The sequence below is a fragment of the Alternaria hordeiaustralica genome (genome assembly GCF_023758085.1).
Source record: "Alternaria hordeiaustralica strain BMP 2776 chromosome Unknown scaffold_12, whole genome shotgun sequence".
Taxonomy (NCBI): domain Eukaryota; kingdom Fungi; phylum Ascomycota; class Dothideomycetes; order Pleosporales; family Pleosporaceae; genus Alternaria; species Alternaria hordeiaustralica.
This window is the reverse complement of record NW_026056784.1, coordinates 162,866-188,321: the sequence shown is the minus strand read 5'-3', so window position 1 is coordinate 188,321 and position 25,456 is coordinate 162,866. Positions and strand designations below refer to the sequence as shown.

At 53.6% G+C, this 25,456-nt stretch overlaps 12 protein-coding genes across 12 annotated transcripts; 4 read left to right on the top strand and 8 right to left on the bottom strand.

The window, feature by feature from the left end:
• Positions 1 to 326: 326 nt before the first annotated feature.
• J4E84_006318 (uncharacterized protein) lies at positions 327 to 1,416 on the bottom strand (the record flags this gene model as incomplete). Its single annotated transcript, XM_049388909.1, has 3 exons — positions 327 to 420; positions 481 to 1,340; positions 1,411 to 1,416. The coding sequence occupies 3 exons, from the start codon at positions 1,414 to 1,416 to the stop codon at positions 327 to 329; spliced, it is 960 nt and encodes a 319-aa protein (XP_049243183.1).
• A 1,109-nt stretch (positions 1,417 to 2,525) lies between these two features.
• J4E84_006317 (uncharacterized protein) lies at positions 2,526 to 3,728 on the bottom strand (the record flags this gene model as incomplete). The annotated part of the gene is made up of 1 exon (XM_049388908.1): positions 2,526 to 3,728. One exon carries the CDS (start codon positions 3,726 to 3,728, stop codon positions 2,526 to 2,528), a length of 1,203 nt encoding a protein of 400 aa, XP_049243182.1.
• Positions 3,729 to 4,241: 513 nt separating this feature from the next.
• Positions 4,242 to 5,045, bottom strand: J4E84_006316 (uncharacterized protein; the record flags this gene model as incomplete). Its single annotated transcript, XM_049388907.1, has 3 exons — positions 4,242 to 4,732; positions 4,780 to 4,896; positions 4,961 to 5,045. 3 exons carry the CDS (start codon positions 5,043 to 5,045, stop codon positions 4,242 to 4,244), a joined length of 693 nt encoding a protein of 230 aa, XP_049243181.1.
• A 334-nt stretch (positions 5,046 to 5,379) lies between these two features.
• J4E84_006315 (uncharacterized protein) lies at positions 5,380 to 7,438 on the top strand (the record flags this gene model as incomplete). Its single annotated transcript, XM_049388906.1, has 2 exons — positions 5,380 to 5,546; positions 5,605 to 7,438. The coding sequence occupies 2 exons, from the start codon at positions 5,380 to 5,382 to the stop codon at positions 7,436 to 7,438; spliced, it is 2,001 nt and encodes a 666-aa protein (XP_049243180.1).
• Positions 7,439 to 7,697: 259 nt separating this feature from the next.
• J4E84_006314 (uncharacterized protein) lies at positions 7,698 to 8,761 on the bottom strand (the record flags this gene model as incomplete). The annotated part of the gene is made up of 2 exons (XM_049388905.1): positions 7,698 to 8,436; positions 8,655 to 8,761. 2 exons carry the CDS (start codon positions 8,759 to 8,761, stop codon positions 7,698 to 7,700), a joined length of 846 nt encoding a protein of 281 aa, XP_049243179.1.
• Positions 8,762 to 11,978: 3,217 nt separating this feature from the next.
• CPC2 (cross-pathway control WD-repeat protein cpc2) lies at positions 11,979 to 13,235 on the bottom strand (the record flags this gene model as incomplete). The annotated part of the gene is made up of 4 exons (XM_049388904.1): positions 11,979 to 12,404; positions 12,580 to 12,897; positions 12,971 to 13,097; positions 13,156 to 13,235. 4 exons carry the CDS (start codon positions 13,233 to 13,235, stop codon positions 11,979 to 11,981), a joined length of 951 nt encoding a protein of 316 aa, XP_049243178.1.
• A 742-nt stretch (positions 13,236 to 13,977) lies between these two features.
• Positions 13,978 to 14,910, top strand: J4E84_006312 (uncharacterized protein; the record flags this gene model as incomplete). The annotated part of the gene is made up of 1 exon (XM_049388903.1): positions 13,978 to 14,910. One exon carries the CDS (start codon positions 13,978 to 13,980, stop codon positions 14,908 to 14,910), a length of 933 nt encoding a protein of 310 aa, XP_049243177.1.
• A 417-nt stretch (positions 14,911 to 15,327) lies between these two features.
• J4E84_006311 (uncharacterized protein) lies at positions 15,328 to 15,981 on the bottom strand (the record flags this gene model as incomplete). The annotated part of the gene is made up of 2 exons (XM_049388902.1): positions 15,328 to 15,581; positions 15,633 to 15,981. The coding sequence occupies 2 exons, from the start codon at positions 15,979 to 15,981 to the stop codon at positions 15,328 to 15,330; spliced, it is 603 nt and encodes a 200-aa protein (XP_049243176.1).
• Positions 15,982 to 16,377: 396 nt separating this feature from the next.
• J4E84_006310 (uncharacterized protein) lies at positions 16,378 to 16,840 on the bottom strand (the record flags this gene model as incomplete). Its single annotated transcript, XM_049388901.1, has 2 exons — positions 16,378 to 16,673; positions 16,729 to 16,840. The coding sequence occupies 2 exons, from the start codon at positions 16,838 to 16,840 to the stop codon at positions 16,378 to 16,380; spliced, it is 408 nt and encodes a 135-aa protein (XP_049243175.1).
• A 395-nt stretch (positions 16,841 to 17,235) lies between these two features.
• Positions 17,236 to 18,272, bottom strand: J4E84_006309 (uncharacterized protein; the record flags this gene model as incomplete). Its single annotated transcript, XM_049388900.1, has 3 exons — positions 17,236 to 17,268; positions 17,316 to 17,816; positions 17,886 to 18,272. The coding sequence occupies 3 exons, from the start codon at positions 18,270 to 18,272 to the stop codon at positions 17,236 to 17,238; spliced, it is 921 nt and encodes a 306-aa protein (XP_049243174.1).
• A 784-nt stretch (positions 18,273 to 19,056) lies between these two features.
• Positions 19,057 to 20,844, top strand: J4E84_006308 (uncharacterized protein; the record flags this gene model as incomplete). Its single annotated transcript, XM_049388899.1, has 1 exon — positions 19,057 to 20,844. One exon carries the CDS (start codon positions 19,057 to 19,059, stop codon positions 20,842 to 20,844), a length of 1,788 nt encoding a protein of 595 aa, XP_049243173.1.
• Positions 20,845 to 21,467: 623 nt separating this feature from the next.
• On the top strand, positions 21,468 to 23,057 carry J4E84_006307 (uncharacterized protein; the record flags this gene model as incomplete). The annotated part of the gene is made up of 1 exon (XM_049388898.1): positions 21,468 to 23,057. The coding sequence occupies one exon, from the start codon at positions 21,468 to 21,470 to the stop codon at positions 23,055 to 23,057; it is 1,590 nt and encodes a 529-aa protein (XP_049243172.1).
• Positions 23,058 to 25,456: the final 2,399 nt, after the last annotated feature.

The window sequence follows — 25,456 nt, the reverse complement described above, 5'->3', positions numbered from 1 at the left end:
GGGAGTATACACAGTGGTCGCAGGGTCAACAGTTACCTCCGTATCAGCAATGTCGGCCTCAACCACCACCAGGGTACTCACAATACCATGCTGCCCAGCCGATGTATACGCCTGAGTATCATGCTCAATACCAGCAGCAGTATATCCCATGGCAGCCAGGATTTGGCTACTACAGACAGTGGCCAGTACAGTGGCCAGCACATGCGGCACATCAACGCCCGCATTTTAACAGTTATGCGGAAGAAATGATGTCGATGGGCTTCGGCCGCTGAATGGATAAGATTCGATTCGTAGTCTACTCCTTAACGCCGACGCAGCAGCATGTACTACAATCCCAACGCCTCACTAATACCTCCGGTAAGGTTACCCAAGATATTCGACCCACCAACAATAGCGAAAAACACATCTTTGTACGAGTCCCTAGCAGCAGCCGTTAGCACATACATCCCACACAACCAGACATTCAGGAAGAACACTTACGCGACAATCTTGACCCCCTCCAACAACGGCTCCGGCGAACTCGACTGCAACTGCACAATCATCAACCCCAAACTGGGCAACGTCGTCGGCAGCACACTCGGCCTCCACCCCAGCTCAAACGGCAACTTCTCCATCTCAAACAAACTCCTCACATACTCCAGCTTGGCCTTACCCGTAACCGGGTCGCCCATGGTGGAAAGATACAAAGCATTCTCTCCATAACTCAACACCGCCTCTCTCGCTCCATACACAAACTCCGGATTCCTCTTCTGACTATCCGTCGTGCGCGCGTACTTCGCCTTACTCGCCGTCGGGATATCCGTACGCTCTTTCCCATCAAAGAAGGAAATGTATTGCTGCCACGTAGGGTTGTGGAAGGGCTGCGGGTTAGCAAAGTACGCGTCTTGGCGGGACATGCTGGCGTCATGCTCGATGGGGAAGTTGTGCATAGACAGGTCGTCGAGGTCGAAGGAGCCGCCCAGGGGGTTTGGAGAGGAGAGTAGACCCGCGGCTCCTATGGCGGTGGTGAAGTCTGCGCCCATGTTTAGGCCAGCGGCGAGACCGGCGATTAGGTGGGGGATGGTCATGTTGCGCCCGTTGCGGTGGATGAAGTCGTGGTTTGCTAGGGCGTTGAGGCCGGGGCAGGGGGAGCGTACGTCACCGCTGGAAGCGGGGTGCCAGTTTGTCCATCGTGGGTCGCTTGCTGGTGCTGGAGCGAGCGAAGTGAGTAGATTCGCTATGTCGGTGGGGAGGTCCAGGAGGCCTTTTGCTGATACTACGCTTGCTCCGACGAGCACTGTGGTGACGAGCGTGGAACGCATCTTTCGTAATCGAAGGACGTATAAATGTTTCCTTGGGATCTGTCGAAGGGAGGATATTGAAGACAGTCAAAGAAGCGATAGTAAACACAAAAGACATTCCACAACAGACGCCCATCCCGTCCTTAAGCTTTCCCACATCCACACCCCAGGTACTACCGTGCCTCCCCATCATCCCCCCATCCATCCAATGAACTCGACCCTAATCCCGCTGACCCCTCATCCTCCTCTTAGAGCTCTGGATCTTGCCTCGGAGCCTTCCCATAGCGTCACGTAGCTCGCATAGTCCCGCGTAGTTCCTGCATAGCTAGTCGTAGCCGGCATATAGTCCCCACGCAGTCACGTAGTCACCCGTAGTCAATCACTACCTCGACTGGTCAGATCGTGTATATCACCACGGACCTGGACGCCGTGGCTGATCGTCTCCTGCTGATCGGCGGCTAGGCGCGCCAGATCGACAGAACTCCAGACCCACGGCGCGTGGATCGGTGATGCGAGTAATTGGAATGGACGGAAGAGGGGAAGGTCGGCACGATGGGATGGAGATGTTTGGTCGATTGAGTTCGAGCTGTGCTGCTGGTCTGGGGTGTTGTGCAGACGTGGGCCGGGAAGGTGGTCGGGCGGTGACGTCATAGTCGCAGGGAGTTTGAGGGCCGAGGATATATTGGTTGTTCTGCATTCGCTTTACCTGGCCATTCATCCCTGCCTCGCTGTACATCGATTTTCGGATTTAGCAACAATACGATGAGTGTGACGACTCAATGCTCTCAAGATCGATGCGTAGAGGCGACGGCGTCACGACCTTGGGAGTTCGACATGTGGATGATGCATGACTTTTGAGTATCTTCATTGTTTCCACATTATTGTTACTTACACTTATCCATAGCTGCGTCTAACCAACATTCTTGCATTCCGTGCTGTTACTTTCATCAATCCGGACCACTATCCTAAGCGTGACGGCCGACAGGGCTCGTAATGTCTACCGTTGCGCACTCAGGGCTTCGATTCTAATATCAACTTGTATGCACGCTCATGCAAACTCATGTACGCAAAGCACCGCCGCAGCCAGTGCGACTATTTTATTCTGATCGCGTTGATGCAACGCGTGCGGAAATGTGCTTGAATGGATGAGTAATACCGTCTCATGCAACGGAGAAGTTTGACAAGCCTGCAGGATACACTGGGATGGTATGAAGCAAATAAAAAGACGTGGCGTTAACGTAGGCCTCAAAGCGATCCCAAAACAACACCACTCATCCAACCGTCCACTACCTCATCAGAAAACCTCTCAAACTCCTCCCAAGACTTAGCCTCCAGCTCTTCCTCAACTCTCCCACCCCGTAATCGCCAGCACCCCACTTCACACCTACAAGCCGGCGGATAATGATTCTCTGGCCTCCACGCCTCATCCTGATCATCCTCGTCCTCGCCCTCTATACCAATAGTTTCCATCTCAATAGGATCAGGCTCATGAACAGCAAAAATACGATAGTACAGTCCAGGATACGCCTCGAGGTACATAGCATGCCGCTTGAAGATATCATACCACTTCTCCCTCACCCATTGCTGGATATCGCCAGTCAGTGTAATCGTCTTGATATGTTGGAGGTGCCCGTTGTACCAAGCATACTCCAGTATCCAGTCTATAACCAAGCCACTATCGCAGACGTGCGGGCGTAGTCTTGCTTCAGGGAAGTTCTTTGCGGGGTTTGTCTCGCACCAAGCAGCTTCTTGGACGTCGTACCAGGGGTTTGCTTGCTTGTATGCTTCGCCGAAATGGATTTCAAGCTCTTTCGTGTGCAGAAGAAAATGGCCGGCACCGTGGCAGAATTCGTCGCGGTATAAGTTGTCGCCGGCGATTGCACCGTCGCGGTAATGGAAGGGTGGGACTGCGACGTCGAACATGGCGAAGTATTGTTCGGCTGTGAAGTCGAGTTTAATCTTCTCTAGTCCGTGGAGCGAGGAGAGATGCTTCATACGAGCGTATTGTGCACTGCGATCGCTGATTACCGGAAACTTCGTCGACAGGGAGAGTTTCGGGTCCTGACAGATGGCATCCCATGGCTGACTGGGCAAATAGTACCAGCCTATACGGTCCTTCATCTTCAGACTCATCAGGAGATGGCTCATGTAGAATGTTGTTGGGTCGGAGAACTCTTTGGCGTCGGTCAGCCAGGAGCGTATCCGAGACTGGAAGTATTCTTGGAAAATGAATGATGGGGCATCGCTGGTGCTGGAGATGGTGGCGAAAGGATCGATGTTTTCGGGATTGGAGTAGGATAGTGTGTAATGAGGTTGGGCGGAGCCATCGATTACGATGCGTTGTTGGCCGAGCCAATGCTGTAGTACGATGAGGAGTAGTTCTGGGGGTAAATTTTGTGCAGCGACTTGGAATGTCATGTCATCGTCGATGCTTGAAAGTAGTGCCATGGTTCTGAATACTGTCTTAACGGGTAGACGTCAAGACATGGGTAAAGAGCCTATATATGTTACAAAGCGCATGCATAAGCGCATCGTTGGTATGATTTTCGTCACTGCGCGTGGTTTACAGTCCGGTTCGTGAATCGGTACCACAGTTCGTACTCGACACCTGACATAGTGCGGGAACGCGGAGACACTAAGGTGAATTTCTGGTACTGCTGCGTTGGGAATAAGTAAGCGACAGTATTGTTAGCAGGAGTGTGAATATGTGCTGGGTATTGGTGTTGACGGAGACCGGCGGAGGAAACGGCTTTGCCAGGCTCGCATCGACTCGAGATCTGAGCCATGGTTGGGTAGCGTGGCATGACAGATACACCGCCACGGAGGACTATCTTGACAGTGTACAATTTGAAGTATTAATCGAACGGAGAGCAGTATTTTGGTGACATTGAATATCGCATATGCTTGCTGATATTTGTCAGGTATTGAAACAGGTAGTTATACAGTCGCTGTTGAACGTGGTCATGATCGTCGTTTGGCTGGCGCTGGACTCCAGCCCTGGGGTTGCCACTCCTGACTCTGAGCCGCCTGCTTCCATGGCGAGTCCTTGGGCTCCTTCTTCATTCTCTTTCTGGGCGTGAATGCAGGCGTGTCGTCTTCGGCTGGCGGTGCTGGTGGGTCGCGCGGCATCTGCTGAGGCTCTGCGGGTTGTTCGGGCTCTACTGGCGCTGGTCTCGCGACTTCCTGATCGAGTGGCCGCGGTGGTTCTATGCTGTCCCTTGTCTCTTGGTCTGCATTCATTTGCGTGACGCCGCTGTCTGGGTCTCGCGACTGCAACATCTGCACCGGCTGTTGCTTATCCGGCGCATCGAGTGCTGACGGCTTCTCGGCCCATCGTGCATCTGCCTGCGCCGCCAGCTGCTTCATCCGCTCCTGCCTCATCATGTCCTGGTGTTGTTCGGCGACGGTGGGGGGTTCGTAGCGCGTGTGTCTCAGCCATTGCATCCATGACGCTGCCACAGTCAGCCTCGGTCAAACACTGGATATGGAAGGAACGAACGTGATATTTGCACGTCGCCATAGTGAGTGCTGCGACTGTATTTTGCTATCCGTCGGTTGCGCAGGGCGTGCAGAGCGTCCTTGAATTCCCAGAAAGTGTTGCCCTGGAGATCGAAGCCTACGAGGTGTTATTACTTGGAAGCAAGGATACGCCAGAGACCTATGTCGAGGCCTGCACTCACCCACAAGCCACTTCTTGCGCCAGGGGAAGCGCTTCATCTTCCATTGGTACCATGCTTTGCGAATTGCACCCGGTGCGCCCGCCATGCTGAGTCTCGTTGGGCCGCGAACAAATTCCAGCGGGCGAATATCTGGAGGCGACTTTGACGCGCAGGCCGGTGACGTTGGGGCGAGTGGCTGGTGCGTTCACGTTAGCACATGTGCAAGCATTCCCCCCACCACCAAGTTTCTCCACACAACAACACATGCCATCATTGCATACCCCGACGCCACAACAACACACGTAGCAGTCGAGGCCCTTACATAGAGACATATACATTATCATATCTCACCACTACACCTCGTGCACCCTCCCCATCACCGCCCACACGACCTTCGTGCCCAACAGCAACAAGCCTGATTTGCGCCCAAACCAACCACCATGGCGTCTGTAACGTCGCTGGACCAGGACATGCGGAGGCTGCGGATGGACAGATACACCCCCCAAGCAGCCAATGAAGTCCGCAGCTGGATAGAAGACACACTCGGAGAGCGCCTGCCCGCGGGAGATCTGCTAGATGCGCTCAAGGACGGGACCGTATTATGCAGGTACAGTGATATCCGTAGAGTTACCAGGTAGCCGGGCCAGTATAGCTAACTCTTCCAGACTCATCAACCTCGCCATACCCACGCCGGTTAGGTTCAAGAAGTCCAATATGCCCTTCATACAGATGGAGAACATCTCGCACTTCCTGCGAGCTTGTGAACAGCCGCCGCTGAACATGCCTGCCCATGATCGCTTCCTCACCGTCGACCTTTACGAATCAAAGGACCCAGCTCAGGTGCTGCAGTGTCTCGGCGCCTTCAGCCGTGTGGCCAACGCGAAGAACCCGTCCAACTTCCCCAACGTCATCGGCCCAAAGCGTGGTGGAGCTGGCGCATTGAGTCCGACGGCAACTGGCGGCATGCCGAGTCCTGCACTGCCGTCTCCCGGCTTCCCACGCAGCAGGGGACCTAGCACCGCCAGCAACACCAGCGGCTCGAGCACATTCAACCCCCTTGCTCGACCTCCTGCCGAAAGGACAGCATCGACGCTTAGTGCCGCACGCACTGGAGGCTCAGACACATCATACACGTCCAACGGTCTCCCCAAGTCACCTCCAGGCGGAGTCAGTAGCTGGAGCAAGAAGGTCGACGAAGGCAGCACGGCACCGGCATGGAACATTCATCAGTACGGATACATGGGTGGTGCGAGTCAAGGCAATCAAGGCATCTCATTTGGTGGCCGGCGGCAGATCACGAGCGCAGGTCCGCACGTGCCGAACCTGGCTGAGAAGGAGCGACTGCGACGCGAGAGGGCAGCCGAAGAAGAGCGACTACGTTTGCAAGCTGAGGAAGCCGAGAACATACGTCGCGTCGAACGCGAAGCCGAAGAAGAGCGCATACGCATAGAGGAGGAGCAGAAGTGGGAAGAGGAGACACGCAAACAGCAAGAAGCCAAGCAGGCGCGACTGGATCAACAGAAGCGCGAGTGGGAAGAGCAAGAGCGCCAGTGGAAGCTGGAGGAGGAGCAACGCCAACGTGAAGAACGCGAGGCACAGGATAGAATCGACGCCGAGACGAGACGAAAGCGCGCTGGAAGTGATGCCAGGCTGAAGGGGCAGTACCTGAGCGAATACCAGGCGGAGAAGGTCAGGTCACCGCGTAGCCGACGAGGAAGCAGCGAGGAGCCCAACGCTGAGCGCGATCGCATACGAGAGCTAGAGCGCCAGCTCGAAGAGGCCAAGGAACGCGAGCGCCAGTACCAGGCAGAGCGAGAAGGACGCCTGTCTGACAAGAAGGTACGGTCGCGGTCCAAGAGCCGTACACGCGAGCGATCTAAGAGTCGAGCCCGACCAGCGCCTCCACCCCGCGCTCCCTCACCACAAGACAGCAACGTCTCATGGGCGCAAGCAGACGATCGCGAGTACCTGCGCAAGCAATGGGATCAAACGCAGAGGCAGCCAGCACGACCCCTACCCGAACCCGCAGCGCCCTCTCTGCCTACACGTCCACTACCCGAACCAACCACGCGACCCCTCCCCGACCCAGCCGCATACACAAAGCAGAGCCGAACCGACCGTTACCTTTCCTCCAACCCTGCTCCCACACCACCCAAGCCCCAGACCTACATCCCACCCGAGCTCACATCCACCTCCGAACAACGAGGCGAAGACGCCCGCCGAGCCGCCGCTCAAACAAAGACAAAAGCCGGCGGCTGGGCCAGCAAATCCCTCCTCGAGCGCGAAATGGAGCGCGAACGCGAGCGCCAGAAGGAGTGGGAAGAGTCGCAGCGGGCGCTGCAAGAAGCTGCCAAGGACCCTAATGCGGGGACTGGGGGTGGGCAGAGCTGGGACGTCAATCAGTATGGGTATATGGGTGGGGATAATCAGAATAAGTTGGGCGGGATTGGGGCGGGGAAGAGGCAGATTATTGGACCTAGGCCTTTTGGTCCTAGGTAGATGTTGATGGGATGAGTGGAGGGGAGGGGGATGTTTCGTTTGTTTAGGCTTGGTGCTTGGTAGATGTTGCATGTTAGCGCTGCTTGCGGCGGGATATGTACGTTTCTAATACATTAATTTTAGACTTTCTGTTCATCTTTCCTTCCAATATGCAGATATACTGACTCATGTTTGGTTGGCGTTCACACCAGGATTGCTCCAAAGAGTTGAGGCATGACACCAGTCTGCTTTTGTTCGTTCTTCATGAGTTACCAACCATCTACAGTTTACTAAACTTCGGCGACGTCTTCTTCAACCCACTCATCATAGCATCCTTAACATCCGCCGTCTGCAACATCGCCGCATTCCACACGGCCGTGTAATTCAACCCCTCACTAATCGGCCTATCCCTCGAGTAATTGATAATCTCCTTCGTCCCCAGCACCGCAACCGGGCTCTTCGAAGCAATCAACGCCGCCAGTTTAGTTGCCTCCGCAACCGCCTCCTGCTTATCCTTGTACACCTTCGACACAAGCCCATGCTGCAACGCCTCATCCGACCCGAAGATACGCGCTGATAACGCAATGTCTTTGACCCAAGATAGGTTTCCAACGGAATGAGGCAGACGCGATAGGGTGCCGATATCAGCCGCAAGTCCGATATCCACTTCTTTCACACTGAAATGAGTCGTAGTCGTTGAAATGCGAATGTCGCATGCTAGACACATATCCAGCGCCAGACCGAAACTCACGCCGTGCAGAACAGCGATGACAGGTTTCTCGCACTTTTCAATGTCGGTGATGCAGGCTTGGAATTCCAGAATGTGCCGGCGCAGGGCGTTGGCTTTGCGTGCGCCATCCGAGATGTCTGCTTGGGATGAGAGGGCGCCGCCTTCTGAGGCGGCTTGCACGTCGAGGCCGGCGGTGAAGGCGCGGTCGCCGGCGCCGGTTAGGATTACGGCGCGCACGGAGGGGTCGTGGGAGAGTTGGCGGAAGATTGAGGAGAGGTTTAGCCACATGCTGGGGGGTTGTTAGTTGGGGGACATGGGGTTTCCGCGTGGTAGTCCGTAGGGGTATCAATGGATTAAATATCGTTTGTAGAGCTCTCTAGGCAGTATGTCTAGTGATGTCGAGATGCCAGTGTGTTCCCTTCTCTTTTCTGGCATCATGTGATACAAATGCGTCCCTGGCTATATATCCTGATCTTCGGGAAAGTAGGGAATGCGTTTTGTACTTACACCTCTTTAAAAGCATTCAGCTTCTCCGGCCTGTTAATTTCAACATGCGCGACGTATTCCGTCGGAAACGAAACGTTGAAGAACTCTTTCTGGTATGCTTCCGCCATTGTGCTTGTTGGTCGTGAGCCGCTGCTGTCCACTGTAGGTGCCTATGTCTTTCCGTGCCGTTTCTTTCTATCGGCCGAGTCGGAATATGTTTGCGGTCTTGTATGTTGCGAATGGCTAAGTTTCGAATAAGGATTGGGAGTGAGACGTCGTCGGCTTTGATGACCTGGACGCGCGAGTCGTTCGGCTGGGGAGCTTGTGATGCGTGATCAAGCCGAGGTAGATTGGATGCGGTTTAGCGGGGCCCTGATCGCGTCGCTAGGATGGCGTACCTCCAAAGGCTGAGACGCGGAGACACTTTGGGCATGCAAAAGTCACCTCAAACCGTCAAAACCTCGTCCGGATCGCAATACTTGACCTCTGAGAGTAGCCTATCTAGGATCAGAAGAGCTCATCGCTGACAGGGGTGTGCGTGCACCTGCTCCAGTTCCGCTGCTGCTTCAAATCCGACCGCATCCAATTGCTCGTCGATGAAAATGGTGGCTCATGCCATTCATATCGCTGGCTGGCTTGGAGAACAAGTTTTGGCAGAAGGCTGAAAGTCATGCACGATGACAAGGCTGCGTAGGTGTGGTTGCCTAATCATCTGACAGGCCTCAGCCTGATGCGCGCTTATCTACTGCATTGCATCGCGCTGGCCGGTTTCCATCACTTCCTCGAGAGCTAAAAACCAGTCGAGCTTCTTTAAGCGTTGTTATACACGTATTCTAACCTATTCATCACCTTGAGGTGAGGGTCATCAGGCTGAGAGGAGCTAAGGGGTACAGGTCTGGAAAGGAAGACCGGGGGCTCGCTGCGTTGAGAATACAGCACGAAATGGGAAAATCAGAGGAAAGGCGCCTTGCTGAATTAGAGGAGTTCAAGTTATTCGCGGCGCAAGAGAAGTTAAAAGTGGCATCAGGGACTCAGCAACAGGATCCCTGTGTTCCGTACACAGCAGCAAATACTCTGAGCTCCTATGCAGAGTCTCTGGAGATCAAAGCAACGGGGTCACGTGGAGGTAACAGATTTATGATTCAGAAGATACAGAGTGCTACATGTATCCTCGTCTCAATCTTGCGGGAGGATCAACTACTGAAGCCTCTATATGAGTCAGTCCGCAACGATGCCAGTGTTGGACCCGCCGGGCTCATGTCATACATCGACTATTCCTTGAGAACATTTGCGGAGCAGCTCAGAGAGGAGGCGAACGATGCTTCTCAGTTTGCTGCTTGCGATTTCGTCAGAGCAAAGGCAGGTTACGCATCTCGATCTATCGCCAGTGGAGAGGACCTTGGATGTAACCCGAAAGAAGAGACAGTGAAACTGTCAGAGGAGATGTGGTTTGTGGCTGCGGCATTGGGAAACCTGAAGACTTTCTACTTGTTCCTGGGAAATAGCAATGCCTATGCGACACTACAAGCAAACATCCATGGCTTTTGTACGGCACACCTAGAGGCGACAGCTTATATCGCAGCTTACATGGAAACAATCTCCAATCCAGAGTTAACAACTCCTGTAAGAGCTAACACTAGGCTTAACTGGTATGCATGGCAAAGAGATGCAAAAAACCTGGTGTATGGCTTTCTCGCAGATTACCTACGCAGATTTGTCTCGGCGCGTGTAGGCTTGCTCGGTACTCCAATGAGAAGATATAACCGAGCTCAAGGCATCAATCTGGAACGCCTGGCGCTACGTTTTATAACAGAAGTTGCCTTTCCGTTACAACATAATATCCTCAAGGCGTTAGGGTTACTGGAGCCTCCACTCCGAGGTGGCTGGACGCGTATATGGTGTGAATGTGTAAGCTTATTAGAAAGGTATCTTTGCAAAACCACCCCACTGACCGTGAACACAGACATGCGGCGATCAGTTCTTTGACGACTTCAAAGAACTAAACAGTGGTGGGGTGGCGGCATTAGTACAAGAAATGAAGAAATCCTCTGTAAACACCAAGGTTACAGTGACTCCGTATCGCCCTGGCGTCAAGGCACGGAAGTATGCTATCAGAGTGTCAACATGGATGCATCATGTAAGTAGCATGTTGCTAGCGATGTTTCCCTGGCACGATCAAAACTCTCCTGGCCTCGTTCGATATAAGACCGGGAACACAGCTCCCACGGCCAACATCAAAAAGCCGAGCAACCCACAACAGCAGTTAAACACGGTCCATCTCATGTCTTGCGTACATCGCAGGCGCGACGACCCAACACTACTCCAAATCGACGTCCATGACATCAAGAGCGACCGAGAACTCTTCAGCCTTCTCAAAGCCAAGGTATCTCAACGCCACAACCGCTTCTTCCGTGCACTTTCATGTCGTTCAATACAAGGAATCTTCTTCACCAAGGTAAGCAACCAAAGCATCTCCAAGCACACCGCTCACGGGCTCATGCAAATCCAGTTCCTTCTCGAAACGAATGACCACGTTGAGATTCGCGACCACAACGAATCTTGTGCCTCAAGAATATCAACAGAAAGCTACTGTGGCTGCTTACCTCCAATACACATCGTCGAGCCGTACCTAAACGCAGAGTACCGCTGCAACATTCCTAGCCCGCCAGATACGTGGCCGCCCATCGGATCGAGCAAGCTGCTCCACATGCTCAAATGCCCAGAAACCATCACCAAAGATTATACCTGGGTATTGCATCGGGTACCGAAACGTATTGCGGGAGAACTGTCAGGAGCTGGTGGTGACCAGCCAGCTGATGGATGGGGCTTTTACTTCCAAGAAGGCTGGGATTTCGACGTTCCGGTAACGATCAGCTTTTTAATGCTTGTATTGGGAAGTCTGGTGTTCGCGGTATGTTGGACGGTGCTGGAGTCGGACATCCAGGGTGCATTCGGTGTGAGCGCGTATATGATCACGGCATGGGGCCTAATCGTTGCTTTTTCTATGAGCCAGACGGGGAAGGCAGGATAGAGCAACAAAAGGTTCGACGTTCACCATAACATACACAGTCAATGAAATATAGCCTTCATTCATCGCAAGCGACACTTCTGTGAGTGACCCGAGCTTCCATAGCCCACATACGAAAACATAGCCACCACGCATGGCAAGCAACCACTTTTGGACTTGAGAATTTTCATTGACTCTAAGCGCCTGGACGTGGTAATGCCGGAAGAGTCCCAAACCCATCCCGCATGAGCATCAATCATAACCCATGGCATGCTACAGAAGATGTGGAATCGTGATTTTCCCGTTACGCCCCGTTGCACTACCCAACATGCACTACCTTATCCCCTCGCCATGACGCCCCAGCAGCGGATACGGTTGTCGGTGTATCCGGCGAACAGGGTCTGGCCGTCGGCACTCCAGGCCAAGGAGACACACTCGGGCTCCCGGCTCTTCTTGCCAACCTCCATGTACTCAGGCTTGAGCTCGTCAACCTTGGACTTCTTCTCAAGGTCGAAGATGATGATGCTGGAGGCGGTGGCAGCGCACAGCCAGTAGCGGTTGGGGGAGAAGACAAGGGCGTGGATCTCGTCACCGGCGGAGAGAGAGTAGAGGTGCTTGGACTCGTTCAGGTCCCACAGCATGGTGGTTCCGTCCTTACCACCGGAGGCGCAGAGGGAGCCATCGGGCGAGATGGTGACGGTGTTGATGTAACCGGTGTGACCGATGTGGTCGGTCTGGATGCGGCAGGAAGCGAGTTCCCAGACCTGGATATTGTCAGCTTCCCGAATTTGAAGTGGCTTGAAGCAGATCGAGTGAGGAGCGTAAATCAGTACTAGGTGATAATTGTCTCATAGCCGAAGCTCTGAAGTAGCAAATACATAGATATTCATCATATAAACAAGGAAATGCAGGAATTGGTGTAAACGCGGATGTACGCACCTTGACGAGCTTGTCCCAACCAGCAGAGACGATGACGGGGTTCTGGGGGTTGGGGGAGAAGCGGACGCATGAGACCCACTCGGTGTGGCCCTTGTCGGTGATGGTGTACTTGCAGTCACCGAGGGTGTTCCAGAGCTTGATGGTTCGGTCGCGCGATCCGGAGACGATCTGGCGGTTGTCGGCGGAGAAGGAGACGGAGAGAACGTCGTTGGTGTGGCCGACGAAGCGGCGGGTGGTGACACCGGTGGAGAGCTCCCAGAGGCGGAGGGTCTTGTCCCACGATGAGGAAAGAGCGTAGGCGCCGTCAGAGGAGATGACCTGTGCAGCAATTGTCAGCTCAGCCGTCGTCGCTTCCTAGCTAGCCAATTGCCCAATTTTGTGGTGAACGTACACAGTCGGAGACAATGTGGGAGTGACCGTGCAGACTCCTCTTGGGGTAACCGTAGGAGGTCTCGTCGCGGGTCAGGTTCCAGATGATCAGAGTCTTGTCGCGCGATCCGGACAGGAGCATGTTGGGGCTAATCGCGTGTCAGTATTGCGCATTCGTGCATTTTCCCTCTTCCCGCGTATACGCACTTCTCCAGGGAGGTCGCCAGGGAGGTGACCCAGCCGGAGTGGCCCTCGAGGGTGCCACGGAGTACGAGTTGCTCGGCCATGATTGCGATGAGTGGCTTCTGCTTGGGATGGACGTAGGCGCACTCGGGTGTTAATAGTTGTTCGTCGAAGAGCACTGCGCACAAAGGCTGGAGGCTTCAAAATTCCAAGGTTGATAGGCGAACCACTAGCGTCGTTTGGGCTTAGCGTGGACCGTCAGCACAGGAGCCCTTTACTCGACATTTGACCTCACTTGGACATGACATTGTCAAGCCATTAATAAAGTACCCGGAGTGAGTGATACAGCCCTAATGAATAGTAGTTTACCGCTGACGCCACTCCACGCGATCTTGGATTCTTAACAACTCACTCTAAAGTCAGGTATAGAGGGGTCAACTTGCTTGCGCGTATCTCACCTGTGCAATTTGTGCCATACTATCGCCTTTATTACATAAGCATTGACGTTGATTTGTCTTCTTAAGTATCTCATCAGTGTATGATTGAAGCTGGGAAAAACAGTTCTACTCGTTCCTTCCCTGACTTCACAGCTTCCATCCAAAGCCGACTAACTCCGGTCTCCCAAGTCTTATCTCCGCGCTACTTCCCCACCATAGAAACATGCACAAACGCATAAAACAGCATACCTCGCATGTGATAGATGATGACCTGATCTTGTTCTTGATCTACTGTGATGACTGATACTCACGTGCATATAAGCAGAAGGCTCTATCCCATACTTACTTCGATTAAGATAACATCCATCTCATAATACTCGCACACCACACTATCAAACATTCCTCCAAAATGACCTCCCCCCAAACCACCATCCTCCTCCTCGGCGCCGGAGAACTAGGCACAGCCTTCCTCCCTCACCTCTCCGCCCTCCCAAACACCCACATTACAATCGGCATCCGCTCCCCATCCAAATACACCCACCTCCAATCTCCCAACATCTCCCTCACAGCCATCGACCTCTCCTCACCCTCTCCCTCACTCGCCAAAATATTCTCCGCATACGACATCCTCATCTCCGCCACGGGCTTCGGTGCTGACCCCAGTAGCGTTCTCAAGCTCGCCGAGGAAGCCCTGTTAGCTGGCAAGATCAGGAAAGAACAGGGGAAAGGGAAATTCTGGTTCTTTCCCTGGCAGTGGGGTGTTGATTACGATGTCATTGGTGATGGAGAGGGGATGATGCCGTTGTTTGGTGCGCAGCGCGATGTGAGGAATTTGTTGAGGGAGAAGGCGGATGAGAGTAATGTCAAGTGGACGGTTGTCAGCACGGGGATTTTTATGTCTTTTCTTTTCGAGCAGTTTTGGGGAATCGTAGATAGGAGTAAAGAGGAAGAAGGGAAAGTGGTGGTGAGGTGTTTGAAAGACTGGGATCACAAGGTTACTGTGACGGATGTGAATGATATCGGACGGGTGTTGGCAAGGATCATAGCGGGGGATGTGGAGGCTGAGGACCGTGTATTGTACATCGCGGGCGATACAATCAGTTATGGGCAACTGGTTGACATCGTCAAGCGGGTGAGCGGGAAGCAGGTTGAGCAAGAGACGTGGAGTCTTGAGCATTTGAAGAAGGAGCTTGACTTGGCGCCGGAAGATGGCATCAAGAAGTACAGGCTGGTATTCGCCAGGGATGGTGTGTGGTGGGAGATGGGCAAGACGGTGAATAAGGCTTTGGGCATGGACGTGATGGATGTTGAGACGTTTACTAGAAGTTTGTTCAGTAGATAGAAGGTGGTCGGCGACTGAAAGCAATGAGTGAGTTTCGATAGATTTCGTAAACCGCGTTACGTGTGATTACTAATAAACTTTTTGACAAGTAATACTACACGAGCGTGAGCCGAAAGCATCGCGACAGCCTGGGGATGGGTCGTACTTGTTCCCATGTGCCTTCGCAGCCGTCTCACTGCTCTCGCTTCCCCTAGCGTATGGTCCCAGCCTGCGCTATACCCTCTTGATCCGTGTCGGGACTATAGCGTTCGCGCCTGTAGCTGCTCCACCTCCTTCTCGTCCGCCATCCCTCATGGAAACTCCGGGTATATACTCATCGTTCTGCCTCTTCCTCTTCATGCCCGCCTCAAGGGCCTCAGCTGCGTAGTTGTCGTGACCAAAGGCAGGTATCAATCCTCCATGTGCACCAGGTCGCTCCTAACGTCCTGGTGGTCCAGGGGGGTATCTGCCAGGAGGTCCGCCAGGGGGCATTCCCATACCGCCTGGGGGTGGATAAGGCATTCCTCCAGGGGGTGAGCCTGCCTGTCCTGGTGGTGGAAATGGAAAAGGCGGCATTCCTTGGGGTGGGCCGCCTCCCATGTGTGGTGGTGGGAAGGGTGGCATACCACCAGGGCCCGGGGGCATACCGTTTGGCGGAGGGAAGGGTGGCATTCCGTTGGGTGGCATTGGAGCTGTCGCGCTGTCAGTAAAGGATCGTGTGTGGTAGCTATGCGGCAACTTACGACCTCCACGGCCCATGAAGTTTGGAGGCATTCCACCCATGGGCGGCATTCCTGGCGGCGGGAATCCAGGCATACCCATCGGTGGCATTCCCATTGGGGGCATCCCGCCCATAGGTCCTCCAGGGAAGCCACCGGCCAGGTTCTGTTGGAACAGCGGGTTGGCTTGGCCTTCTGTGTTGTATGCGTCGGTAATACTATTGATGACTTGCTGTGTCTGGTCGCTCGATATCTGCTCGTAGTAGGCCTGGACGTTGCGGAGGTGATTGCGGCCGTTGTTGTGCGCCTTCCGCACGCTCATACTGTCGTGGGTGAGGTAGACATCGCAGTAGTCGCAGAAGAACTTCGGCATCTTGTACTAAGTGTTCGTCTGGGCGTAGAAATGAGAGATTGGGATTGATGAAGTTGGTAGCGAAGTTGCGCGTGGAGTACGGAGCGCGTCGCAAGAGCTAGAACTGGAAGAATCCCGTCGGCGATACTTGCGCCGATGGTCTTGGCAAGCCTCGTCGCCCTTTCACGTGTTCCGTCCCAAAGTCCACACCTTCCACATCACGCATCACTAACCACGCCATCTCGCATTGATGCTGACGAATCGCAATTCGAATTGGGCTCTTTACATAAACGCGATACCCATACACGAGATCGCCCTCCACACACGTAGGCTACCAACGTGGTCCTTTTGCATCAATCATGATTTCCTGAGGGGCGCGTCCAACACGATCTCATCGAGTGTTCTATCATCGTCCTATCATTGAGGATCATGAGCCGACACCTCAATCTCCACTCTCATAGCATCCTCGCCCAGTTTGACAACGCCAACACACGTCCAGATTGGCTGATGATCCGGCATCCATTTCTTGAAATTCCGCACCATAGCTCCCAACGCCTCATTGTCCATAGGGATGTGGTAAGAGTTTACGCGGAACACTTGCGACCAACCCTTCCCACCAGCGGTCTTCAGAGCAAGTTCCACATTCTGGAAAGCTTGGTCGATCTGAGCGTCGATGTCTGCGGGTATGAGTCTGGTCATGGGATCCCATCCACCTTCAGTCGCAGTCATCAGTTTGTGGAGCTCAAAAAAGTCATGGGTATAAATTACCTTGGCCTGCACACTCGATGCGGTCGCCGATACGAACAGACTGGCTGTATCTGGTGTTCTCTCTGGCTGACTCGCCCTTGCCGGGGTATGCGTAATACTGGAGGTGCGACATGTTTTTGCGGCTATGTGTGTATAGAGTCAATCTTTGGAGATTTCGCACGTATCGTGACATTGTGGTACCACAGCATTTATAGGTACCAAACATTGGCATATGACGCATATACTAATCCTGTACAGTCCGGCTGACCAAGCTCGCAGGGAAGCTATCGTTAGCTGCTTGGGTGGGCTCGCGGCTCCTTCTCCGCTGTTCCGCTATGTCACCGCGTCCGCTGCGCCATGGACAACACCACTCAGCCATATATGATACAGTAGTTCGCGATATGGATAACTGATCTGATACGCGTTGTTCGACTTGATTGACCTCCGGGATGGAATCAATAATATCAACAGCTGTTTCAATAGAGCAGGATGCCATGCGCTCGATGCGGCGCGCATCTAACCCGCTACCTATACATTGTCGTAAGCCTTTCCGCACACCCGCTGCGAGCTGTCAGTACCACACATTGCAAAAGACAGAACTGACATACCAGACGTCGCTCTGAGAAGTCCCTACGAAGCTCCAACCACACGTCCCGGTCCGTACAATCCAACTCGCCTTCTGACACCGATGTGCATGACGGTTGTTGTCTTGCGACCTGATCCTCTGTCGCGTTCAACCACGGTTTTGGCAGCGGCCAGTCTGAAAAGTGGACGAACTTGGCTTCTTTCACCGCGTCCCTTGCGTTCCAACTCTCCGTCGGCGAACCGAGGTAGGCCTCATGCTGATCAATCTGGTGGCGAAATTCACCGGTCAAAAGATCGTATCTACGATGCGGTATCACTAGAGTTGAGGCACCGAACACCTTGTTCAAGATGTCCATATCGTAGTCGTGACCCTCGTGGTGTTCCATTGCGCTTTGCACCCGCTGCCAGCTATCCTCCGATGGCTCGATGACTATGAGTTGGGACGACAGGAAGAATTGTTCAAGCCAGTATGCGCGAGGCATGGCAACTGGAGCCGTGGGAAGGAGGAAAAGCTCGTCCATATGCTACTGATCGTCAACACCGGTCATTGCAGCAAGCGACAGCTTCGCTTGTCGACGGGGATAGGCACGTACATTCAAGAGCGTCGCGTCCGAGTCTAAGGAAATGACGCGCTTGTACTGAGTCTGATTCCATGCTAACAGTTTCGTGTAGCTGTCTTGCCACGTCGCATCCTTCTCATTGACATACGTCCTTACTTGGATAGGGTTCAGCTTTGCGTGATACTGGTCCCGAGCTTGAGCAAGCAGCTTGCCTTCATAGTCGGTTGGAGGTGCGTCGTCATCGAGTACGTCTTTGGGCACCTTCCACTTCTGTGGATACAACATGAGAAGGTCGGCTCTCGTCCCATGTCGTCTGAGCGCCTCAAAGATCATGAGAGAGTTGCAGAGGTAGTTCGAGTTTGTTACATACTGTACGTATGCGAAGTCTGACCAAACGATGCTCTTGTCTGTGATTGGCATCGAGCACTGCAATGACTCCGTTGAGTAAGGAGGGTTGTGTTTGGTGAATTGTCGGAATTGGGTTGGAAGTCGAGCAACATGCTCATCGTACCTTACTAAGACACCCGCCAGCAGCAGAAAGGCTCCAACCATGAAAAGAATGCGTAGCCTGCGTGCCGAAAGCGCATATTGGAAACGTACGGAGAGCGGTATATGCGACCCTCGACCATGGCATGGAAAGGAGGGCAGAACGGAAGAGTTCGAAGACATGCGTAATGTACAGACGATCCTTGAGCGTTGAGAAGTAAACACAAGAACTGAGAGTGCGTGGCATGGAGCGTCGCTGGATGCTTGCAGATGTAAGTCGTGGCCACTTCTCACTCCCTCGAGAAGACACTGCGGACGAGATTACTTGCAGCAAGGCACACTCCAAGACGAAGGCTGACTACATGCTTTCGGGGAATGACCGCATGACGACAACGAGAAGGTTACATTGTCGGCGGAGTACATCCTGTGCGAGGCACAATGCCAATGTTATAGTGCTTCAGGACCGATGTATGCACAAAGAACAGCATCTTCGACCAATCGTGCAGACTTCGGGCCCCGCCCGTGACTTCATTCGAAACGCCATGTAGGTCGTTATCCGTTCCAACCTACATGGATCGGAAGCCTCGTGTCACCCACGAGTGGGGTAACCTCTACACACTGGCTCACACTGACTATGTATAGCATGCCATGACTGGTCGTCAGATATCCTGTTACGACTTATCGCACTGTTCTCGATTCTACAGTCGCATGCTGCCCGATGTCTTCACGATCTTTCCTCCAGATAGGGGTCGCTTTCCTAGTCTTCTTCACAGTTCGCTCGACTGCGCAGCGCCACCTCGACGTACCATGGAGTGACAAGAAATATGGCCCCGATGGGCCATGGCAGGCCGTGCGAGTAACTTTCGGAGGCAACGACACCAATCTGAAAATAGGAGGTCAGAACCATGCCGACGTCGACGTCTATCCGGGAGGGACGTTTGAGAGTTTCGTCTTTAGCCGATCCGCTTGCGATCCTTTCCCGGACAGTGCCTGTGGGGAAGGAGGAACGTGGGAGCCCGAAGCCGGTGCAACAAGCTTCATACCAGCGAATGGTTGGCATCCTACTGTCAAGTTCCCATCATTCGGCCTAGTAGCAGGCCCCGCGAACTACACGGACCGAGCATTGACCATTGGCGGCGCGACTGTCTGGAACGCCTCAATCATGCATACAAATTCGGGCAATATCACGGCATTCGACGGCAAGACTTCAGGGTTGAGGCTTGGCTACCTAGGCCTTGGGGCTGCAGAGCAAGTACAAACCTTCTCGGTGAGCGACAGTGTGGCGGGACACGATGTCTCGCTCAACGTTTACAACGGAAAGCTATACAAGGATGGCATCATCGGTTCATACTCATATCTACTACATATTGGATCCGCGGCGTTCGACTACCCTGGCTCGCTGGTGTTCGGCGGTTACAACAAAGGTCGCGTTATAGGTCCGCCAACGTCATTTCGGGACCAGGATAAAGTTGACCTCCTTGACATTGGCATCGGGGTTGAGTATGGCGAATCACCCTTCGAAGTGGACAGCATCAGTAATCTGCTTGTCGCCGACACTGGTGAGACCGGCAAGGCCCAACAAGTCATCATCGACCCTCGTAATCCGTACCTCTCACTGCCGGACAACACGTGCGAAGGTCTTGCCAAAGTGCTTCCAATCAAGTACGACCCAACGACGAAATACTTTCTCTGGAAGACGGACGACCCAAACTACACCAAGATCGTCACTTCTCCCGCATACCTCAGCTTTACCTTCCCTCCTGGCTCTGGAGCTAGCCTCAACGTCACGATCAAAGTCCCCTTCGCACTACTCAACCTCACACTTGACACCCCTATCGTCGAGAAGCCAACACCCTACTTCCCCTGCCACTCTTACACGCCTACCAACGACGAAGACCGCTATAGACTAGGCCGTGCATTCCTCCAAGCAGCATACGTTGGTCGCAACTGGGCTTCGCAGATCACATGGCTTGGTCAAGCTCCTGGACCAGGCTTCAACGGTCAGGGCCTAGGCGATCAACTCACAGACATTGCCGACGGGGCGACGACTCTGGACTACTGGGATAGCGAGAAGACGAACTACTTCAATCAGAGCTGGGCGGGACATTGGAGTGTCGTTGAGAGTGTGAAGCCAAACTCACCCAACGACACCGATGTCAACACAACAGGGAGTCATACCAGATCTGAGCAAGAGCTGTCAACGGCCGCCAAAGCAGGTATCGGGATCGGCGCTGCACTTGGCGGTATAGCTATCATCGCCGTTATCCTCTTCCTATGTTTCCGACGCAAACACAACCGTAAAGTCGTTCCGGATGATGGTCTTCCCACACCGCAACAACACGCATATGGCTCGCCAATGTCGCCAATGTCGGCGTTGTCACCAATGCCAGCGCAATATGGTCAGCCAGAGAAAAAGAACAATGAGTTCTATTCGGGTACTCAGGAGATGTACACGGCTCCGGTGGCTCAGGAGTTGCCTGATTCGAACGACGTGCGACACAATTGATTGGTGCAAGATCTACGTTGGTGTTCGGTTCAGTACGGTTGGAAGGTGTATCGTCTTGCGAAACAGTGTACAAGTATGTGTGGCTTCGAGAACTCTCCTTTCTGTGTGCTAACGATGATTGATCAGGTGCTGTGTTTTCGAGTTCAGAGGCGTTGGCAACATCATTCATAGCGTTCGAATGCGCAACGTCGGCGATTGACAACTTTGACTTTAAGCACGATGACGCAGTTCATATTAAGTAGCGGGGGATTGAACTCGGTGTCATGCGGGGTACTGCTTTGAGATAGATTCTATGCCTGTCAGAATGTAATGATTACAACTCATGCCTTCCATCACCACTGGCAAACACGCGAGCCTGCTTCAACACAAGATTCTGAGCGACTGAAGAGATATAGACCTCACCCTCTTTTTCAACAGAACTAATGAATATCAACGAAAGATTTTGGCTGGCATATCCGCGCTGAGCGGTTGGGTATAGCTCTCGTGCGATGTGCCCGTCTGCAGGCTAGTGCGAGAAGGGACTCAAGCAGCGAGAGATGCCTGTCGTGCGATAATGCACGACAAAACATGCTTACGCCCAGCAATGCAATGGGCAAGACATATATGATGCGTCGCGAGACGAGATGCGCATCGCACAGTATTCACCTCCCTTCAGTGTATTCCGTCGTAGAATGGCGGGTAGCGTTGACGATGGCGGGGCCAGCCCCGCTCTGAACACTTACAACAGCCTCATCGCGATTGGCGTACCAACCGCACTACTGCTGACATACCTAACCCGCGTCGCACTGCAATGGTACCGTCTATCGCACATTCCCGGCCCTTTCTGGGCATCAATCTCCACCTACTGGATCATATCGAAATCGCTCAGAGGGCAACTGCCTTTCGCGACGAAAGAACTAACCGACAAATATGGCCCGCTGGTACGCGTCAGTCCAACCGATCTGGTCACCAGCGATCCAGACATTGTGCGCAGAACAACGGCAGTGCGGTCTGAATACACGCGAGGGCCATGGTACGATGCGATGAAGCTGGAGCCTGGACGCGACAATCTCTTTTCGATGCGCGACGAGGTGGCGCATCTGAAGTTGAGGAATAAGATGGCTCCTGGGTATTCTGGAAAGGAGAATGAGTCTATGGAAGGTACTGTTGATGAACAGGTTGCTGCGTTTATCGATTTGATCGAGAGGAAGTATATCTCGACCGCGACCGAATACCGGCCCATGGATTTAGCGCTCAAAACGCAGTACTTCACCTTGGACGTCATCAGTGCACTGGCATTCGGGAAACCGATGGGGTATCTAAAGCAAGACGTCGATCTCCACGATTACATCAAGATCACCACGACTTACGTTCCCGTCATGATGGCGCTTTCGTACGTGCCTTGGCTGGCGAACCTGTTACATTCGCGGCTGTTGAGAGGTGTGCTTCCCAAAGAGAGCGACAGGCTCGGATTCGGGGCCTTCATCAACGTTGCAAGGAAGGCGGTCGCGGAGCGGTTTGCATCCGAGGATTCCAAGCCCAAGTCCGATATGCTCGGATCTTTTATTCGTCATGGTCTTACGCCGGAAGAAGCATCGAGCGAGGCGCTCCTGCAGATTATCGCTGGTAGCGATACTTCGGCGTCTACGATTCGCGCTGTAATGCTGCATACGCTGGCCAATGCATCTTCTTATAGAAGACTACAAGCGGAGATCGATGACAGTATTGCTGCTGGGACGATTTCCTCGCCTATTACGGATGCTGAGGCGCGACAACTACCGTATCTTCAGGCCACTATCAAAGAGGGCTTGCGCATTCTGCCTCCAGCGAGTGGGTCGAACTTCAAAGCCGTTCCTGCAGGCGGTGATATCCTTGCCGGCAAATTCATTCCTGCAGGCACGCAGATTGGGTCTTCCTATCTTAGCATCCAGCACTCTACAGATATCTTCGGTCCAGATGCTGAGCTCTTCAGGCCAGAACGTTGGCTGGACGCTTCGGAAGATCCTGCACGTCTTGCGCACATGGCCAGTACCGTGGACCTAGTCTTCCACTACGGGAAATACAAGTGCTTGGGCCAGAACGTCGCGTTGATGGAATTCAACAAAGTGTTTGTCGAGCTACTGAGGCGGTTCGATTTCTCGATCGTACATCCGCACGAAGCGGCGAAGATATACAACGCCGGGATGTGGATTATGGAGGACTTTTCAGTTAGGGTCACACGGCGTGTAGTCTGATTAAGACATGACCAGGGCTGAGTGAGATGCGCTTCCCATTACCGTAGTGCTGATGCACTTGTTAGGTCTTACGGCGGGTTGCGGCAGATGTCGACATAGCGGAAGGGAGGGAACCGACATGTCACCGAAAGTATCGGAAGCAAGGTTCATGTCATCAATTTCGGCCTCCGGGTAAACCATGTCTTGTATTGACGCACTCAAACCCCAACGTCCGAACAAATTGAACAATGTATAGTCTGTCGTGTAACTTGACAGTTTAAGTAAATGCGACGAGTCTTGCGACTGTAAGACGTAATGAAATCGACCACTACAGGCTCAATGCGCACCTCATAGATGATGACGACTCCATATCGAGACAATGCGTCGCATACCGAAACTGCGGAGTTCAGCGTGGCAGGAACAGGCCCATGTTGAAGGATATCGAGAAGCATGCGCCGCAGTATATACTCGGCTTCCCAAACCCAGCATCACTGCGCCAACCAAAACCGCTGATCGAAGCGTGGCAAACGGAAAAAAGAAGGCCTGCGCGAACAAGCATGTACAGTTCTCGGCTTCCCAGACCTAGATCGCGGAAACCGCTGATCTCCGCGCGGCGGCAATATTGTTCTGTTGGAGTTGTAAGGAAGTACTCGGTTTCCAAAACACCATCTGGGTCGACTACGAATGCTTGCGAGGCGTAGCGCGGGTTACATTGCTGATGAGAGCACAAAAGCATCATATGCTCGATTTGCCACGTGCACGCATCGCGAGCGGTACCAGTACCGGTGTTCTCCAACCCAGCCGTGTGACTTTCCGCGTTGGGGGCCGCTGCCGCTGGTAGAGACGCTGGTAGCGGTAGGCTCTAGTGGGTTGTGTGTAACCGAACAACCGTCCCATGAGGCTGAGACACGCCCTATAGTAGCGCGAACATGCGTTCTACACATAGATTGAACGTTTTTCTTCTTTGCTCATGTGGCCCATGCCCGTTGCGGCATTGCTTGGGGCTTTGCACTGGTGAGTTGTCTGGCGGTGAAGAAGTATCGCGGCACGCCGGGCTCGCCGTTTTCGATTTGCTAAAAAGAACCTTACACGAGATGGTTTTTTTCGCACGCCTCGCAGGTACTAAGCTCAGCCTTCTTCAGCCCTCGAGCAGTAGTGTTATTGTTTTTCTCGTGTCGGCGCTGGCTAGCGCTGAGTAGCCGGCGGGGTAGACCGTATTCCTCCTTCGCCCTCGCGCACTTTCCAACATCATCACCATGCTGCCTTCGTACTGTGGAATTGGACCTCGTACGACGAGGCATTGGGGCGTCACGATGGAAGTGGAGCTCGCCACTCGAAATAGACGGCCGATAAGCCTGTGCGCGAGGAGATTGCGATGGGGAGTTTGCGTGATAAGGCGATAGTGGATTGTTCGGGATGCTTTGTGCGAGGTTATTCCCGCATGTGTGTGGAGCGCCTTTATGTGAGGCGCTGGGGGTTGGGTGTTTAGCGACAGGAAGTGCATGCTGGCCGCAGATCCCCCTTTCAAATCACAGCCACTTTGTTTGCAACGGCAACGGCTGCTATCTTACCGTCGCACAATGGATTGTGGCATTCTAATCTCAGCTGAACGGGCGAAGGGTGATACTAGCAAATCCTTCAGTCGAGATGACGCTGCCGTATTCAATTGACAACTCACCCGCGCGCGATGTGACAGTCTGCATGACAGTAGCTATGGCACGCTGGCGGACGCCATGTTGACCGGAGCATTACTAGACATTGCTAGATACCGAGGGCGTTCCTGAGAGCTATATTTGGCTGCACGGCATCTGGAAGCGAAGAGAAAAACACGATGCGCCATCCAATCATGGCGGCCCTGCATTCCGGCAGCCGGCAGGTCCGCCGCGTGAACGCAGCGTGGGCAGCCCAGGAAAAGCGACAAGCTCCACAGTAGTTCGTTCACGTCAGCGCGCGCTGACAATTTCCGCGCAACTCGGGGTCGGCTCAGGCCCAGGAGCCACGGCCAGCAGCATTATCCTCGTGTGTAGACTGTCAAGCCCGAGAGTTGGCCTGACCTGGGCGCCCGGCCAGCGTTTGATGAGCCACGGCCCAAAAGCAGTATAGCCTCCCACTTATCATTTGTTCCCTCTGCTGTAGCTCGCGCACGCTTACTTACTTTCCAATACTACGTTGCAGGCCTAGGCCGAATTCACGCCCACGGTACATGCGTGCTTCGTATTTCCATGACCGATCATCAGGTGTCGCTGGTGAGACGGCTCGTCAAGCGCACTGCGAATGATCTGCAGTACGAGGCGCGCGCGCTGTGGACAGTCGGGCGGTAAGGCGGAAGATGCAGGTCCCAGGTATAAGGATGACTGGCCGTCCTGCATGTCGGGATCTTTTTGTACAGCTCGCTCAACAATCACACCAAGCAACCGCAT